Source organism: Drosophila hydei, unplaced genomic scaffold (genome assembly GCF_003285905.1).
Source record: "Drosophila hydei strain 15085-1641.00,03,60 unplaced genomic scaffold, DhydRS2 tig00000001-arrow-pilon, whole genome shotgun sequence".
In the NCBI taxonomy this organism is placed as follows: domain Eukaryota; kingdom Metazoa; phylum Arthropoda; class Insecta; order Diptera; family Drosophilidae; genus Drosophila; species Drosophila hydei.
Genome location: NW_022045643.1, coordinates 7950141 through 7969903, shown reverse-complemented (window position 1 = coordinate 7969903; position 19763 = coordinate 7950141). Strand labels below are relative to the sequence as shown.

The 19763-nt window shown below is 33.4% G+C and overlaps 1 protein-coding gene across 9 annotated transcripts in view; it reads right to left on the bottom strand.

The window, feature by feature from the left end:
• Nucleotides 1-2594: 2594 nt before the first annotated feature.
• LOC111594922 (poly(rC)-binding protein 3) overlaps nucleotides 2595-19763 on the bottom strand; it is a 117794-nt gene continuing 100625 nt past the window's right edge. For 2 of the 9 annotated variants that reach the window (XM_023308412.2, XM_030225351.1), the window contains 9 exons: nucleotides 14788-14844; nucleotides 14602-14718; nucleotides 14291-14384; nucleotides 14003-14166; nucleotides 13620-13739; nucleotides 10609-10749; nucleotides 8039-8123; nucleotides 7676-7943; nucleotides 4634-6391 (listed from right to left, as the gene is read on the bottom strand). In XM_023308412.2, the coding sequence (XP_023164180.2) occupies nucleotides 5713-6391; nucleotides 7676-7943; nucleotides 8039-8123; nucleotides 10609-10749; nucleotides 13620-13739; nucleotides 14003-14166; nucleotides 14291-14384; nucleotides 14602-14718; nucleotides 14788-14844 (1725 nt within the window). In that variant the 3' untranslated portion in view covers nucleotides 4634-5712. Of the gene's footprint in view, nucleotides 3173-4633; nucleotides 6392-7675; nucleotides 7944-8038; nucleotides 8124-10608; nucleotides 10750-13619; nucleotides 13740-14002; nucleotides 14167-14290; nucleotides 14385-14601; nucleotides 14719-14787; nucleotides 14845-19763 lie in introns of those variants that run through there. The other 7 variants (XR_003944351.1, XM_030225360.1, XM_030225352.1 and 4 more) reach the window with 7 other exon arrangements.

The window sequence follows — 19763 nt, the reverse complement described above, 5'->3', positions numbered from 1 at the left end:
CACATAATTAATTTATCCCTTATGTTACAAATAGTCCCTACTATCCATACTATCCGCTGTTAACCCGTCAACGTGCGTTCTCCTCATTCTGTTTTAGTATTGTTTTTTTTTTTCATTTCGTATTTTATTTGTTTAGTTTTATTAATTTGTTGTAACTTGCGCAAAAAATTTACTAAATATTTCAAATACAATTAAATACAAGTGTACATAATAATTAATTTAATATATATGTATGTATATTTATATATAGATATATAATTTATTTATATATAGATATACGGTTTTGCCTCCCTTTAACGTTCATTCTTTGTTTTTGTTTTTGTTATTTATTTATTTGTTGTTGTTTAAAAAATGATTGCTTCAAATTGTCATCAGCGAAATATTTGTCTCTAAAATCACGAAATAGTTTCGCTTGATATTTTTTCTTTCTCTTTTTTGCACATTTTGCTTGATCCTCAATTTGTCTCTTCTTCTGCTGCTTTCTCCTGTTTTTTTTTTGTTTTTTTAGTCAATTAAAAGTAGAGAGTGTGTGCCTTAGTTAACAATAATGAACTAATCATTATTATAAATGTTTCTTTTTGTTTTTTTAGTTTTTATTTTTTATGCTATTAACAATTTTTTCCTGTAATCAAGTTTTGCTTCATAAGTGTTTTTTTTTTTGTTTTATAAGTATTATTATAATGCAAGAATATATTGTTGGGAATTTGAGAAACACATACGTTCTTCAGTGTATGCCCTTTCGCAAAAATAATTGCATGTTTGAAATGTTTTTTTTTGTTTTGGTTTTTTGCTTTAATTTCAATTCCATTTTCCATTCCACTCTAAATAATGGCTCCAATAATGTATGTTTGTTGTATGTAATTCTGGGATATGTTTTGCCTTTATATGTTTTGTAGTTTGAATAATTTAACCTTTGCTGATGATTACAATAATTTTGCATTTTAATTGGTTTATTTATGCTGCGGATATGTATGGGTGTTATTAATATATTCTTCTTCCCCTTTTCTGTTTGTTTATGTGTGTATGTATGTTGTTGTTGTTTTTTTATGTATAATTAATTTGTATAATCAAAATTTGACACATTTTTTCTGCCACAAATAATTTGCAACAAATTTATTTTTTTATATTTGTTTTTTTTTTTTTAACTAGCTTACGGATTGATTTCTCGGCTACAGTCTAAACCTAACACACATTTAAATTTGTATTTAAATATTCATTATGTTTATGTGTATGTCTTTGTGTGTAGGTGTAGGTGTGTGTGCTTTGTAACTAAATTCTGTTACTATTGTGGCTTACAATTATTTACTAATTTGTTTAACAAGCCACAGCTTCAATGCATTTCAATTGTTTTGCTTCCTGTTACCCAGCCGAAAAGAACGAAATTAAAAATTATAAGACAAATAATAATTAAAGTAAGTTTAACATTGAAAATCAGTTTATTTTTTGATGTTTTGTCGTTTTGCGTATAAATTTAACAGCTAATAAAATAAAATTATACTTTAATTGCAATATTAATAAGAATTAAATCCATTTTTCTCATTTTCCATCTAACAGAAAAAAGTCTTTTTAATCGCCGCAAATGTGCTTAAGCATTATATGATTGTAATTGAAATTTGGTCGCTTAATTTAACAGATTTTCGCTAAAAAAAAAGAAAAAGCAAAAATTCAATTTCAAAACGAATAAAAATTACACACATTGCAATATGTTATCTAACGAATATATAAATTTGGCTTCAAATGTTACGATCAGTTTTTTGTTTTCATTCTCAATCAACAAATTATAACTAATTTCGAAAAGGTCTTTAAAAATTTAGTTTAATTTAATTTAATTTAGTTTAATTTAATTAGTTAATAGTTTTTTGTTTTTGTTTTTGTTTTTGTTGTTTTTCCTTTGTTATAATATGTAGTTTAATCAATAAACAGAATAAATTTTGTCCTTCAGTCTAAACATATTCAAAAATCACAAATACAATTTCGATAACAATTACAATAATAAAAATAATAAAATTACAAATTATTATATCAATTAATATATATATGTATGTATAATGTAATGCTTATCGCCATATTTATATGTCGCCTTTGTTTACCATATATCAATATCTAAACAACAAACAAACATAAGAAATTTGTAGTGGAAATTAATTGTTCCTCTTTCTTTCTTTCTTTTGTTGTTTTATTTATTAGTTTTGCTTTTGCTTTTACTTTTACGTTTGCCTGTCTCTTTGCTTTGTTTGCGTTTGCTGTTTGGCCTTGGCTTGGCTTGGTTTAATAATATATTTATATTTTCTTTTATACCCATTTAATTATGTTTTTTGTTTTTGATGCCTTAATTTGATGTAATTGTATTTATGTATTTTTTGTTTTTGTTTCGTTTTTTGTTTTTGTTTTTGTTTTTGGTTATGCGCATGCACAATTACTTGGCTTAAAATTTAACTGCATTTAGAAATTTGCTTTTTATTTTTGCTGTATTTTTGTTGGTTAATAATTATTATTTCGTTTTTGTTTTCATTTGTTTTCTTGTGTTTCTTTTTCTGCTTTGTTGCATTTTGTCTTCATTTTGACTAAGCTTAGAATTAATTGCTGTTCTGTTCTTACTATGAGGGCGCAGCGCCCCGAAAACGGTTTAAACATAATGTTCATTTATATTTCCTCCTCTTCTTCATCTTCTTCTTCTTCTCTTTTTGCATTTAAACTTAATAAAAAATATCATAATTAATAAGAATCAATGAATAAATATAACGTTTATGTATGCTTACATGTCTCTGTTTGTGTGTGTGAGTGTTTGTGAGTGTATGTGTGTGTATGTGTGTGTGTGTGTGTATATATATATGACGTCTGATGCTTTATGCTTATTCTTGTGATCTGACACTGTCATATGATTTGCTTTATGTTTTTCTTATTGCTTATAATGTAACATTAGACATTCGTTCCCAATTCGCCGCATTCCGATGTTGGGGCTACGTTTGCTGCGGCTCCATTCGATTTCATTTTGCATTTTATTATTATTGTTTATATATTTTTTATATTTTCTGTTTAGTTTTTGCTTTTATATAAGTTGCTTGTTGGTTGTAGTTCTTGTTGCACTTAGTGTATGGGCGTTTTAACAATTGCACTGGGCGCAATATAATGATAGCCAGGTATGGGCAGTCCAGCGGTCTCCATTGATATTCTGTAAGTTAGGAAAAAGCGTGAGTTAGAAAATTTCCTTTTAAGTGGAGATGTCAATATTGTGGAATATTAAAACTAAAGCTCAGTGTTAAAATTGAACTAACTATTTAAAAGTAGGCAAATGTTTTTTATTCTAGTTAGAGCTGTATTCTAGACTTGTCTTTAAGTGCGACCATCTGGCATTATGGAACTCTATATAAATATATGTGAGAGATCTGAATTGTTGCACTTTGAAAACGAGTTTATTCTATTTAATTATTATATATAAAATTCAACTTTTTGCCTGCAAAGTTGTGCACAAAGTCTACACTCTCTATGCTCCTTGCCCACTCCAACTTCACTTTTGCCTAAATATAAATAAAATATTTCGAAAACTTGATGCAAATTTGTCCATTGTAGTATTTCTTCATTTTTATTACAAACGCAGTTTTTTCATTATAATTTTGTTTGATTGCATATAAATATGTTTTGCTTGTTTTGTTCGCAGCTAAGAATCGCGACTAAAGGTAAAAAGCGATTTCCTTTTAAAAATTGGTAAATGTGTTTGGTTTTTTTTTTACTATTTTCATTTTCAAACTATTCATGAGGAGTTGTTTAGTATTACATATACATTCAATTAGAATTTATTGGTTTTCCCGTTTTAGACTCAAACTACTTTGTATAAATGTCGTATATACGAGTATGTATTTTAGGTATATATATATATGTATGTATTTATGTATGTTATGTTCCGTATGCGTGTACATGATTTGGTTATAAAATCGTAAGCCCGCTTAGCTTAGCATAAACCTATTACAATTTGTGTCATTTCACTTAGTAAATAATAAAAAGTCCTTACATCTTATGTATTGTGTAAAGAGGAGAGAAATTTCAATTTCCGAATACTTTTCTTGTTGTTGCCATTTTAACAATTTTTTCACTTTTTTTTTTGCCACCAATTTAAAAATATTTTGGTTTTACTTGCTTGAGTACAATACAATAAAGAAATAATAATTATATGATAATAATAATAATAATAATAGTAATAACAAATGTGCGATCGTATAATAAATACAATACAATAATTTAGAAAATATGAAATTAATGTTTACAACTAATCCAATTATGACTTAAAAACAGTTTCAAGACTTCAAGTCCAAAACATAATAATAATAACGTTCATCGTGTCTCTCTCTCTCAATGTTTTCTCTCTCGCTCTCTCAGTTTCGCGCTTAACAACATTTACGAGTTCATATACTTTTCTCGCTGCCTTCAGTTGGCTTCTATATGTTTTCTTTTCAAAAAGTTTTTTTTTATTTTTTATTTAGTATTTTTAAGCTTTTGTACGCTCGTTTGCGTGGATTGCGTCAATTAGAGCGAATTGGTCCATAAAAGTCGTTGTGCCAAATTCTTTTGAGCACAATGCATTGGAATTTATATTTAATTTTTAAATTAGTTCTTAATTTCCATTTTTTGTCGTTTCTTTTTTTTTTTGAATTTTCATTTTCGTACAACTTCTTAAAGAAGTTTTCTGCTTCTCTCGGGGGAGATTTATACTTAGGAGCTAGAGCGTAAAATACAATTAGTGCTTAGTTGCTAATTAGATAATCAGAGAAAATATGAATAATAATAATTAATCGTAGATATATTGGAGAATGTATATAGGGGGTTATGGGGATTATATGACATTTGATATATGTTACAGTGAGTGCATTATAAGAGGAAAGGTTTTGGAAAATATATATGTATGTGCATGTATACTGCTACACCTGTTATCGATATTCGATAGTCAGCGATTCACAAACTATTAACTCGGCCTCTGTCACCAACTCTGTCTAAGTATGTGCTTAAAAAATTTGGCAAATTCTATTATGTACGTTCGTATGCTTGATGTAACTAGATATATAGAACGGGAATAGGGTCAAAGAACTAGTTATAACATCTACTAGAAGAAGGGTCCTTACGCAGCATTACGCATTTCACTTGGTCAAAGTTTTGATTACAATACTTGGGGCTAGTTTCATGATTTGTTTCTTGTTTCATTTCCTTTACTATATTCGATACACAAATTTGTTCAAGGGCTTGATCCGATCCAAAATGGGTATATTTATAATATATATATGTATATATATATTTTTATACATAAGTAAAGGTATATAGCTGTCATATGTGACAGCTATTCTATGCATAATATTTGTTTTCCATTTTCGTTTGTTTTCAAAAAACATTGATAAATATATGACAATCTATGACATCTAAGCACTATTGCCAGAACTATGAACTAATTTGGATACTGTTGCAATGGGGCTCTCAACTAGCTTATATCAAAATTGTCTTCGAATTGCAAATAGTTTTACACATTTTTTTACATTAGTTTGAAATCGGTATTACTAGAGTAAAATTCTTCGAGAATCCATTAACTCTAAAGCTGTCGCAACGCTATGATAAACGTGTTAAGAACTAGAAGAAGCTACAACTAACTCGTACTAAATTAGCAAATGATTCCTTTACTTATTTGGGGGCTGTCTACTTTTTCGGGCTGGTCGACTAGTTGGCCTACCCCTAGTAGGGATTAAACTTGTTGCGCGCCTTTTCCGATTCAACGCCCGCCTCGGCCTGATGCTGCCTGAAGCGCGAGGTCGCATAGTGACCCTTGGCCCGGTTCACGCCCGTGGTCTGTACCGGCGGACCGCCGGGCGTGCTATTGCCGTTGCTGCCCAGCGAGCTGAGGCTGAGCAGATCCAGAGCGCTGAGATTGGAGAGGGCGGTGAGTGCGCCCGGTTTGCTCAGCAGCTGCAAGGCGGAGGCCAATGGGCTGCCGCCTAGGGCAGCTGCTGCTGCCGCTGTCGTGTTCAAGCCCAGAGTTGCGCTGTTGTTGTTGTTGTTGCTGTTGCTGTTCTGTGTGCCATTCGTGGCATAATTGGAGGCGCTGCTGCTGCCATTGCTGCTGGCCGAGCTGTTGCTATTGTTGCTGCTGGCAGTGCCGTTGCCATTGCCATTGCCGTTGCCATTGCTGTTGTTGTTGTTGAGCGACAAACAACTGTTGCCATTGACACCGCCAGCAACGGCTGCTGCTGCTGCTGCTGCTGCTGCTGCTGCCGCCGCTGCTGCTGTTGTTGTCGTTGCTGCTGCAGTTGCGACACCAGCACCAGCAGCGGCAACACCACCAACAGCTGCCGCCAGGCCACCAGTGCCATTCTGTGCTGCCTGATCCTGAAGATTGGCCTTCTGCAGTTCAACGCTGTGGATGAGGTACACAGAGAGATAGATAGAGACAGAAAGAAAGAGAAAGGAACTTATGGGATATTGTTTTTTTTTTCTTTTGTTCAAAACATTTTTTTTTGGTGATTTTGTGGAATTGAGTTGGTCATTTCTTTACTTTTTTTTTTTTTGAATTGCTTTAGTGTTTTGTTATGCAAAAAAGGTTAAGGAGGTTTTTGTGTGGAGGAACGGTACGGAGTTAACGGATATATAGCAAAGCTCTAAAGAGAACTTTTTTGGGCGCTATGTTTGGTTTGTTGATGGTTTGGGAGCGGCGTTCAAATTTTTTTTTTTTTTTTTTTGTGGATGTTAGGAGTAGAAAACTTGTTTATTTGACTTGTTGTTGTTGGACTTGGACCGAAAAAACAGTATTTAAGAGTTTGCAGGATTATAAAAACTTTTTTTGGTGGGATTTTTGGTTAAGTTTAGTTTGTTGCGGGTTGGGGGAGAGAGGAGCATAGTTTTTATTTTTTTTTTGTTTTTAATTTTTAGGTTGGTGGGTTGAACTGCAGCTTCTTTTTTGTTCGTTTTGAAGTACCAATTTGTTTTTAGTTCCAGTTGCGTTTCGATTTTGTGCGAGAGTGCGACGCGTGACGTTGTTTTAGTTGAGATGCTGTCCATTTAGCTCCTGCTCCTCCTCCTCCAAATTGACTGCTGAGCTGAGCTGAGACTTTTGCATATAGTTCAGATATATACATTGGTATACTAGATGCTAGGTTATATATATTTATATATAGAATTAAACGTTTTTTTGTTTGTTTTTAAATAGAGTTTTTATGTAATACTAGAGTTTAGAGTTTTGCTGGTGCTGAATTGGTTTTTCATTATTTGTTTTATTATTGTCTATGTATGAAATTGTGCATTACATTTCAGTAGATTTTGGAACTACATATGAGAGAAAAGCAGTTAGGTGCTGAATGCGGGCTTACGACTTATACTTATAGAGTAGAGTAGAGTAGAGTTGAGTTGAGTTGAGTTGAGTTGAGTTCTGAGCTTAAGCTTAAGTTAACAAGAGTTTGAACGCGCTGCCCCAATGTTCTACATAGATTTAGATTATTAAAAAATGACTGAGAGACCGAGACGACCGATACAACCGATACGACCGACGACCTCCTTAGACCTTGTTTTCTCACTTTGTCAATTTGCAAATCAATTCGACAAAATTTTTGTTAACACAACAAACAGACACACACAGAGACATACATACAGACACACACATAAATATTTGTTATGTACATAAATAAGTGTTGAATCTCAGACTCACCTCATGTTGATTAAGTATTGGGCCAATGCCACAGAGTCCGGATTACCGCTTATGGTTATGGTGCGATCGGTATTGCCGCCCTCGCGCTCCTCACAGTTGGAGATGCGTATCATTGCGCCGGAGATCTGACGTATTTCAGCGATTTTGGTGCCGCCCTTGCCGATGATGCAGCCAATCAAATCATTCGAAACTGTCATCTCATGCTGCTGCTGCTGTGCCCGATTCGCATTGGCCGTACGCAGCTGTGAGCCAGCCAAGGCAGCCAGAGCTGTAATTAACAATAATAGAAACGAAACAAAAAAAGAGAAAGAAAACCATTTTCATATATTTTCTGCATAATCCCATTGTATATCATGGACTTACCTGTGTGATTTATGCCAGCGGTGCTGGCGGGCGTCATGCCGGCCAGGCCCAAGGCAGCCAAACTGGCCAAAGGATTCTTGGCAACCTGTTGGAAAGGCAACTGGACATTAAAATCAATATTCATTTCATTTATCTTCTTCTTGCTGTTATTATTATTATTATGATTATGTTCTTGATAGAGGAAGTATATATATATATATATATGCATAGAGTTGGGCACATATTAGTTGAGTCTCATGTTTTTTGGTTTGGTTTTATTACACAACATTTTTGTTTTGATAGAGTATTAACTTGTCGTAAGGATTGGGGTAACACAACACAACGCGCGTACAGCTTTCAAAAAACAGTTAAATAAACCATAAAAATAAACACAAATATACAAATGAAATAAAACAAACTCGAACACAATGAAAATACAAGGATATATATATATATATACATAAAGGAAATGCATCAAAAGCAAAGCCAACGGAAAGAAAAACAAATTTTGTTTACATATTTTAGACAAATATTATTAATACTTTTATACAGGTTAGAAAAAACATGTTAAATAGATGTTCGAGTGTGTGTGTGTGTGTGTGTGTGTTTAGTTTGTGAAAGTATATAAAATGTTCAGTGTGTGCAGTGTGTGGCAAAGTCTAATCTTCAAAAGTTCTACACAATAAAGAGACGAATTAATATATGAAATATTCGATAGAGATAGAGAGCAAGAAAGTACATTTACTTAAACAATATATTAAATAAACAGCTTTGACGTTTTGATATTCAATTATATACATATATTATAGAGAGCAAAATACTACAATAGCTAAACCGAGTTTACTTAGAGCAGGAAAATCTTAAGTCCTGCGCCTTGACCTCAATATTTAGTTAGCTTCAACTACAGCCAAATGTTTAAATTAATAAATAAATGGCTAAATACCTGCTATACCTCTGACTACATAAGTAACACTGAGTTCTTAGGCTCTTACTACAAAGTGCAAAAGGTTATTTGAATGACCCACAGCCAGTTAGTGCTGTCTCTCTTATATACACACAATATTCCTGCATCCTGTATGAAATTAGAATTTTTTATTTTGGCTCTGAATCCTTAACCCCATTCCATTGAGAGCATCTATGCATATGAAGCAACTCTAGCCAAAAAAAAAACCAGTTTTTTCGTATTTCATTTTTTCTTTTTTGTAACTTTTTCAAGAACTTGCATATTCATAGGTATCGAGAGATTTGCATCCACAACACCTACAGCAAATACACGCACATATACGCAGCCTGTACAAGTACATTATATACATATGCAACATATATAGATATATACATATACATATACACATATATATCTGAGCAGGGTTGGGGCAGACACGCGCTTTATAAATTAATCAAATCAAATGCAAAGTTTTGCAAATAATAAATGAATGAATGTTGCACAGATATGTCTATATATATATATATATATATCTACACACATATATAAATATACACAAATGCAACGCACAGCTAGAACTAGGGGAAAAAATATATATCGCGACACAAAAAAACTGAAGGGTAGAAAAATCATCAAATATTGAAATGAAATGTTTGTGTGTAAAGCGGTGTGTGTGTGTGCGCGTGTGTGTGTGGCATATATGTATACCAGATATTTGGTATATAAAAAGTTGTATGTGTGTGTGTTTTTTTAAATCAAATATTTATCTAATGCACAAACAAATACAACATGCTCGATGCTTCACTGAATGCAATAAAAATTATTTTTTTTCCTTTTGCATTTCTCTTATGAAAATGGAACTGAACTTGCAACTGAATAACAAGAGGGAATTAGGACGGGGGCGTGGACGCGGGCGTGGGCGGTCGTCATAGAAAGTAGCGTTTGGCATATTAAATAAACATATCTTGTTGCAGCAAAAATTGAAACAATTCACAAATGATGCTGCAACCAAGTTTTGTGTCATAAAAATGCATTTGATGGGTTGTTGGGGCACGCTCCCGAGTGGCGGGATTTTTAGTGTGGCTCAACTAAAAGGGATACAGGAAACAGGAAAAAAAAACAGGAGCAAAAACAAACAAACAAAAAACAACCCACAGCAACTTTGTGATCCAACAGCGGCTTGGGGCTGGGGATACACACAACGTTAATGTTATTGAAATGTGCCCTGACCACAGTTGCAGCACGGGCATCGTAAAAGAAATGGCAGAGGTACTAAAGGTACAACTACAGCAACCCGCAAACTACACAAAGAAATTGAGGCTGGGTGACGGGGGAACGGGGTAACACAACTACAGAGTGGGTAGCAGGATACATACGGAACACGAGTAACAACAAACAGCAATGCACAAATACAACGATATAGAGGGCGGGGCAGGTGCTGCAAGGGAGTTCGGTTCATGTACAGCTAGAGGGTACAGCTCGAATACAGCAACACATGCCAAAAAAGAATCAAATGCTGTCCTGGCTCATAAGCTTGACTTTTCGGGATGTATATTCATGTTTCTGTTTTCAGTTTTTTCCTTTTTTTTTTTTGTTGCCAATTTTTTCGATTATTGTTGTTGGTATTTGCGGATCAATCAAAACTCACATCGGGCATTTGCTGTAGGTGATGGTGGTGTGCTGGTACCGCTCCTGGTAAATGTGCCCCCTTTAACAAAGGATCCGCTAAGCCTGAAATACCAGCGTGTAGACCACCGGTAGCCAAAGCAAGTGGAAATACTGGACAGGTCTAATAGTATTTTTTTGGTTGGTTTTCGTAACAGTATTTTTTTTTAATTTTTGTGTACGTGGAATTTGAAGGTATTTTTTGTAGTTGTTGTTTTGCAAAAGTTTTCAAAGAAGAAAAAAGTAGAAGAACAAAAATTGATTTACCAAACATAAATTTTGAGCTCAAATATCTGTTTTTTTTTTTTATATATAAATATAATTCATAATGAAATATATATAATATATATATATCTCGCTTTAGTATTTTAGTTGGAAGCTTGCACAGTTCTCGTTCATTGGGACACAGAAAAAGCTTTTGAAGGACAGAGAGAAAAAAATACAGTGTGCAGAGTTTTGGTGTAAACGAAGGCAGATCATGAATTTTAGTATATATATGACATAAGGTTGGTAATATATATCAGAAAGAAAAAAACAAAATATACAAATGATAAACAACTAAGAGCACAAACTAACAGTGGAGAGGGCAAACGATTTTGGGTCTGAATACTGTTGCCAGATCGGGTTAGCAAACCGTGAATGGATACTAAAAGTACTTGATGAGCGAAGGTCAATCGGGCCACTGGAAGTTGTCAACTTTGTACGCAAAAAGTTAAGAAATGTAGCAAAGGTAATAATAAATTAGACAAGGTACATCTGTACCAATTTAGTTTTGGTACAGGTGTAGCTAAGTGTCATACTAACTTGCACTCATTGCGTACCTAATTGACAACTGCTGGACCGCAACTATTGACTGGGTTTATTCATTCAACACTACACGCCGCATTAAGCTAAAAACCAACACCGACAATAACCAAGGGCGGGAAGAGAGACAGAGAGAGAGAGAGCGAGAGCGAGAGAGTGAGAGAGAGACGGTGAGACTATTTTGTTTGAATTATTGTTTTTGTTTGCGGACATTAATTGAATTTGAAGTGACAACAAAAACTTTTTGTTTAGTTTTAAAACTATATTTGTTTGGAACAAAGTGACTGGCGAGGGCTTAGAGGACTGAATATCAAATTGTTGTTGTCGCAATAATATTTAATTTTGGACTGGGGGTATCAAAGAAATATATATAGATATACTTATATATAGTTTGTATATACGGACAGAGTTGAGTTGAGTGATGTGAGGGCTCGGGCAGGACGAAATTTGAATAGTATGTTGTTGCAGTTGCTAATTGCATAGTTGCTGTTGTTGTTCTTGTTGTTATATTATGTTAAATGTTGTATAATATACGAATACACATAAATATATATATGCATTTTTAACTCATCTAAGGTATCAACATTATATTGCTGACGCATTAATTACTCTTGTCGTTGTCGTTGTTGTTGTTGTTGTTTTTGTGGTGATTAAAATTGTTTCGTAAATGGGATTTTGTTGTTTTGGCAAATGAACTTAACATTTTAATATCTGTTTGTAAGTATTTACTACACAAAAATTAAGAGTATTAAGTTGGTTTATATATATATATATATTATACCGAAAATAAACGTGGGATAAATAGACAATTTGATGTTGTTTAATTTGATTTACTTTTACTTTCAGTTATTGTTTCTCACTCAAAAGGGTTTGTTGTGTGTTGTTTATGAGGTATGTTTATATATATATATATTATTATTATCTTTTTGTATTTTTTTTTTTTTTTTTTTGATTATATTATAGAGCTAGTGTAGTTTGAACATACTTCTCCACACGCTGCACGCGAGCCCTCGTTTCGATTACAACACACACATACAGAGATATAGAGAGAGAGAGTAGAGATAGACAGAGATAGATGAGAAAACCATTCGTTTAGTTTTGTGTGTGGCTGTGAGACTAGTGAAGCCCCCGCACGAAAACTCACTCGGTTGCAGAACCCTAAAACCAAAGATTCCAAAAGTGCGGCCGCCCCCTATTGAAAAAGCGGGCACGACGCACTTGACGAAATCGAGCGAGAGAGCTGACACTCTCTATACAAGCTCTTAACCTGAGAGAAGAGAGTGCGAAAGAAACTAAAAAAGAACACAAAAAAAATTATGTAAAAATTTATTTAAAAATATTATTAGATATAGTTATTAATCAATCAATCAATTTTTTTTTAGTTGCTGCTGTAAGTGATTAACATTAGTTCTTTGATTCTCGGGACGGGGCGGGGGGCCACCTTTTGGACATTTGAAAATTGAGATATTCGTTTGGCTGGGTTCAACAATACAAGATTTATAAATGTGTGAATGAGCGCAAAGAAACGGTAATCGACTGGGTGTAATAAGTGGACATTGAGCACCAACAGTCGGATGGCATCCAACTGAAGGAACTGCGGGACATTTCAAAACTGCGATGAGAGAGGGTTACAAGTCGGTTCGGCTCTAGACAGTGGCCAAGGTTCAAGGGATTGTTCGATAAAAGTTTGTGGATAACAAAGATAGAGATTGAGAACAGAGATAGACAGAGAGAGAGATAGAGGTGCAAATAATAAATAGGTATTTTATACGAGCATTGAATATAATTATAATTAGAGTGGATTAACTAAAGACTCTTGTTTTATACACAAAGATAGGCATAGAAAAAGAATGTACACAAAATTAAATAAATAGAGTTGTAAGTTGAGGCAAACGGTTTTGTTTCTTTTGGGTTAACCAAATTAGATATAATAGCCAAAAGAATATAGAAAATACAAAAATGTTATTTAGCTTATGAAAAGAATGGCAATAAGAATAAATGAAATTGGATTACGATGTATTTGGAAACAGTTAAAATATAGAAATTAAGATAGATATTTATAGATATAGAAAGATTCGGCAGTAACTAGCTATAGAATGCGGCGGCGTTATTTTTGATCAATTCGAATACATCTCACAACACGGCTTAGGCTAGACATAAATAAAGATCTGACGGCACTGTTTAACATACCTCTTGTGTGGGCACCGCATAATTGCCCTGTATGGTAAAGGCCTGTCCGTTGGCCAAGATAACTGGTCCAGTTACTTGCGGCTTTGGTCGATACGGTATGGTAGCACCGCGTGGCGGGGACTAATTAAAAGAAGAAATAAATAAATATAGAAATATTAGTTATATACAAACTTGACGCTGTAAACTACTTTTATTATAGGAAAAACTGCAAATTAAAACTTTTCCAATAGTTTTTAAAGGTTAATGAATAAATTATGGCTCTATCTAACCATAGGTGGCGCCACTCTATGCTTATAACAACAACTAACAATTGAGCCCTACATCTATCTACACATAGATGGCGCCCCAAACACTTGAATTCACTTTCGCTTAGGATAGCTTACCTCCAACATGACAAGACATATCTGATAGATGCATTGGGTAATCTGCTCAGCGCTGCCACTCAAAGTAACCGCACGCTCCGTGGAGTTTGGCAACATTTCGCTGGCCACCTGTATGGAGCAGCCTGTGGTTTGGCGTATTTCCTTAATCTTTGAGCCACTCTTTCCTGAATGTCGCAGCCCATCAATGAAGTAAATAGACAACAAGACAAAGAGAGAGGAAGAGAGAGAGAGACAAAGCTGGTTCATATTTTGACTTTATACATATTTAGCTTATATATATATACACACCAATTAACGATCCACATTGACTGGCGGGCACAATCAATCGAATGGGTATTTGAGTTTTACCAACTTTGCCAACATCATTGAACTGCGAGCACCACTGAAACGGGTTTCAAGTTAGTAATGTGAAGCGTGAGCTAATTTCAAGAATTGAGTACAACAAACACTATTCTGCCACCAATGCAGACTTTCTCTTGCCAAATCGCAATTGCTTTGTATATATATAGTATTTGACTATTTGCTTGTTGTATCAATTATTGTGTGCAGATTATGCAATCTACGGACTGTGCATCCGTTTCAATCTAGCGCACACATACCTCTTCAAATTTCTTTGTAATTAGCGTAAATGCCGAGAAGATTGCATTTGTTGTGCCAGATACCGTTACAATGCGTTCCGGGCATGAGCCATCCGAAATGTTAATTTTGGCACCAGACTGTAAAGATTTATAGACGATACATAAATACATGCCAAGTTATTTTTTTTTGCTAAATAAGTGGCTTACCTCTTCACGAAATCTGTTGACAATTTCACCCTTTTTACCAATAATACTACCAACTTCCTGTAAATAGAAAGAGACGAGATTGTATAAGTATGAAGAATAGTCACAAATAATTATAATATTTTTTAATATTTCTAATTGCATACAAGAAATTGTCTAAGAGCCATAAGATCGGCTTTCTAATGGTATATTCAAAGCCTAGGCTAACTTCTTAAATATTTATAGTTTGTTTATTATATTTTACTGAACTTAATATCGTTATGCAGAGCATTACTAAGTCTCTCATTACTTTGTTCAATTCACATATGTTTTTCGTTTTATTTCATTTTCTATTTTGTTGGCAGCAACTGCTCCAGCGATGTGCAAATTCGATTAAATATTAAGTGATATTATGCCATGTGTAAATGTATGCGTCTGTCTGTAGCTCTCTCTCTCTCTCTCACTCTCTCTATCTGTGTGTGTGTAACTACATTTGCATATTTAAGTGACGCAGAAAGCGATTCGCATTCAAACCAAACCAGAGCTCAAATCATGGCCCCGTCGCCCCACACATACAGAAATTGACGCTCGTAATGAAATTTGCGGGCAACGCGTTTTACGCGTTTTAATTGATTGTAAATATATGACACAGCCGCAAGGGTGTATATACATACATACATATCTATACACACACTCATATCTGTGCATGTGTATCTATGATATAGCACTTCAGTTAGCTCTAATTGGCCGTCCTGCAAAAGTATTGAAACAATTTTGCTACTCACTGAAACTTGAACAAGTTTTGCACACCAATCAATAATAAAATAGAAAAAATAAAAAATAAATAACAAAAATAACAGAATGTATATCGAGAAATAAATCACATTAATTACACAGCAGCTGTCAGCCACACTCGTGTATCTATGGAAACGTGCTGAAATTTCAACTTTGCCAAATGTTTCTTTTCTTTTTTTTTTTGTATCTTATTTTTCGTTTATTGAAAACTGCGTTTTGTTTAAAGGCATTAATTAAAAATGCATTTTAATTGGAATTCGAGCCAGAACGACCAATAGACATTTATATCATTTCCATTTTAAAATATCAATTAAAGTTGCAATCGCAATTCAATCGATGAGAAACTTCACGGCTCAGCAGCAACTGATTTAGTCTAATTGAAATCATTTTACTCTCTGCTCTATGACAGTTTACAAATTATCATCGGAATGCCATTAATCTTACAAATTAAACGTCAATATATTGAGGGAACATAACTGATGTGAATTGCACTCGATTTGCATTAAGCAAATATTCGGCTAATGCAAATGACTATTGATTATGTCTAATGAAGTTTTTCGGCTATTACGAGAGTGGGCATTGGAGATAAAGCATAGCAACTGGAAGGAGTTTTAGGAGTTTATTATTGAATAGAGAAAACGTTTGCTTACAGCGAAACTTAAGCTTTTTATATAGAAACATATATATAATATATGATGTATGAAATATATGTTATATTATGGTTAGGCTGATATGGCGGCATATTTTTAGTTAACCCTAAACAAATTTCATAGCTGTTGGATTATTAGCAACTTTTTTTTAGTTAGCAAACAATGCATCGTCTCACAAATCAATGAAAACAATGGCATGATTTCTACAGATCCCAGTCCCAGTGAGTTTTTCCTGTTTTCTAAGAGACTGCTCACTCAAGAGAATGCTCACTGAAATGAAATTTAGGGTCAACGAAGGGTAATCGCCTCAACTGAAGCCTATTTTGAGGCTAAAAACAAATCGTATTCTAAAACCTTTAATGCAAAATGGTATAGCCACTATAATGGTTGTATCATCCTTAAACACAACAATATTGAATACTAAGATCAAATTTTATCAAAAGGAATATTATTTTATGTTGGTCTACGAATTAGCCATCAAAACTATAAGGTATAATTTATTTAAAATAAAATATAAATTATATATAATAAAATATATAAATTATATTTAATAATATATAAATAATTTATAATAAGATATATAATGTTTTATAAAATATAAAGTAAAATGATATAGATTGAAATTTATATTAAGTCTGAAACTAAATCTCGTTTTGCTTCACATTTTGCAACAATTTAAATTAGTTTTGTTTCTCACACTTTTACAAGCCAACAACACAATACCCAAAATGAAATATTTTAAAAATATATTTTGTATTTTTTATTGAATATTATTTAACAAAGATTGCCTAAGCTGGCATTGCATATAGTAGCAGCGTTTTTTCATGCTTTAAAGCTATGCACAGGGATTTAGTACAAAAGTCTTTGTTAACCTTCAAACAGTGCAGTTTATGCGACTGTCGCAAAGTTTATCTCAATTTCTAAATGCCTATCCATGGCCACACACACACACAGACACACTCACACACATGCTTAGACAATGCAAGGTATAAGTATTTTGGGCACTTTGCCAGTCTGTCACAAAGTGCAGAAGCAAGAGCAATATAAATATGATATAGTCGTCCCCACGCCACCCTCTACTCTACAAAATCTATGCAAAAATCGTACTTGTCTTGGCTTTGGTCTGTCTTTTGTGGGCCATTTTGCATTTTGTGCCAGCTACTTGTACACATATATAATATTTATGCCCATGGTGCTAGGCTAAATGGCCGAAATATTTATTAGACACAAATGTCAGAAGGAATTGCCATAATTATTAGCATGATTATGGTCTATGCGTCTATTGCGTTCTTATGCCTGTCTGCACTCAAGACAAATTTTGACGGCGCTCTATAATTTATGGGGGCCTCTCTTGCAATAGGCATTCACACACAAAGTGTATTTCTCAGAGTCGAAGTAGCCTAAGCCAATGGCTATTAAGTTTGATGTGCTGCTCATTAGCGACGGATGCTCATCATCATTAATACGGTGGTCAAAATGCGGCCATTACCTTCACCGCCTGCCCCACCGTCAGGGCCCGCGCTGCCAGCACCAGCTTTTTCCTTCTCTCATTCTCCTGCGTATCAATTGCCATTTGCGGCTTAGAAGCTTACGCAATTTGCATAAATCTGTATGGGTCAGGCGATAAGCTTTAGACATTCCATATTCGTACACAACACACGCACACACACACATACATTTCTACAATCTCTGCACTTTCACTTGATTGCATTTAGCTACTGCTGCTCCTTTTGCTAAATGCCCGACAAATTTCTCCACAAAGTTCGCATTTAGCCAAATGCAGCCCACCTCACCGCACCACACCACACCATACAGGCAGGCAGGCAGACAGACAGACAGCAGCACCACACATTTTACATGCCAGCAATTAAATGCTAAAATTTTGCACTTCCAACTTTTGCAACCATCCCATGCATCGATTTGTATGCAAAAATTCACTTTTGCGGTTGCGAATTCAAAATTTTGCATGTCATTTCGTGTTTTTGTTGTCGTCATGTGTGTGTTAGTGTTTGTGTGTGTGTTATAAAATATGCATAGAAGAAGTGTACACTGGCTGAAAACGAAACATTGTGCACATTTCTGTGGTTCACTGTGCATACACACACACACACACACACACTCCCATACACACACATCTCATGCATAGACATCAGCACCAGCATCAGCTTAGCCAGCTTCTATAAAAGATGGCAAATTTTATATATGTTTATCGACTGATGGCAAATATTTGAAGCACAAACGTATTTCGTTCAAAATATAGTAAAAACAAATAGTTGACCAAACTGCAAAGACATCATTTTAATTTCTTTTTAATTACTTAAAATGATTTTAATATACTCTGGGTATGAGAGTTTGCTTTGAAATGAATAAGAAATGGAAATGTTGCATTTTCTGTTCGATTGAATTTTAATTATACTAAAAACTTAATGAAATATTTTTCATAGAGCAGAAAACTAGCAACTGCATTGATAAAGAGCAATATAAAATGTAAATGTGAAATATTATTTTTATTTTTATTTTTACAGATGATAAATTTCTCCTATTAGGCTCGATGATAGATTATCCTCCCTCTATATATAAGCAATTATCTAAGGAAAATCTATACATACATATATTTATTTATTATATATATGAACAATCATCATCATCATTTATTTATGGTTATATGCTAACTATCTGTCAATGTATCCATGTATAAAATGAGAAAAATCTATCATTACGGCAAATTTAACAGCTATTCTCTATTAAGGATAATTATAAATTATTTCTCTATACATATCAATATATTATATATTTCATCATCTATCTATAGTGCAAACAATGAGGAAAATCTATCATCTGCCTTCTGTCGATTGTTATCAATCATTTATCCTTAGTTTACGCATGGAATGAAATCTATCTTGAATTTTTTATTTTATATTATATAATCTATCATCTGTCTATAGTGTATATATAAATATAGTTGATAAAAGATAATAGATCGCATCTATTCCCTGTTAAGTATTATCATTTATCATTTATTTGAGTTGTATAATATTTTTATCGTTGTGAAAAATAAACTACCACTATTATATCTATAGAGTAAGCTATCAGTCTATCCATTATAGAGTATATTTTATTAGCTATTTGTAATGTATATATTACTGAAAATTTATATACTTTTATTTTTATTTATTTATTATTTTCTATTACGTATCTATTAGGGTACCAATTGAGAATGAACTATTATCTATATATGCTGTATTATTTTGTTTAAGCTAAAGCTACATTATATATTTTAAATATATTTTTTATTTATTTTTTATTTATTTCCTCACTAGAATTTTTTAAGCTGTAGAAGGATCTTTTTCAGCACTATTTATTTATTGTTATACAATCATAATTATTATTATTAATATTTCTCAAGAGTTTCGTCAAATGTGTCACTTTTCTGCATTCCATAATCGATTTGCCTCCCATTCAAAGCAAACTCATATAAATATATACACACATAACCAAAGATATTTCCATGTACTGTTTGCGGTACAGAATCCTATCAGTTGTTACGTGTAGTTC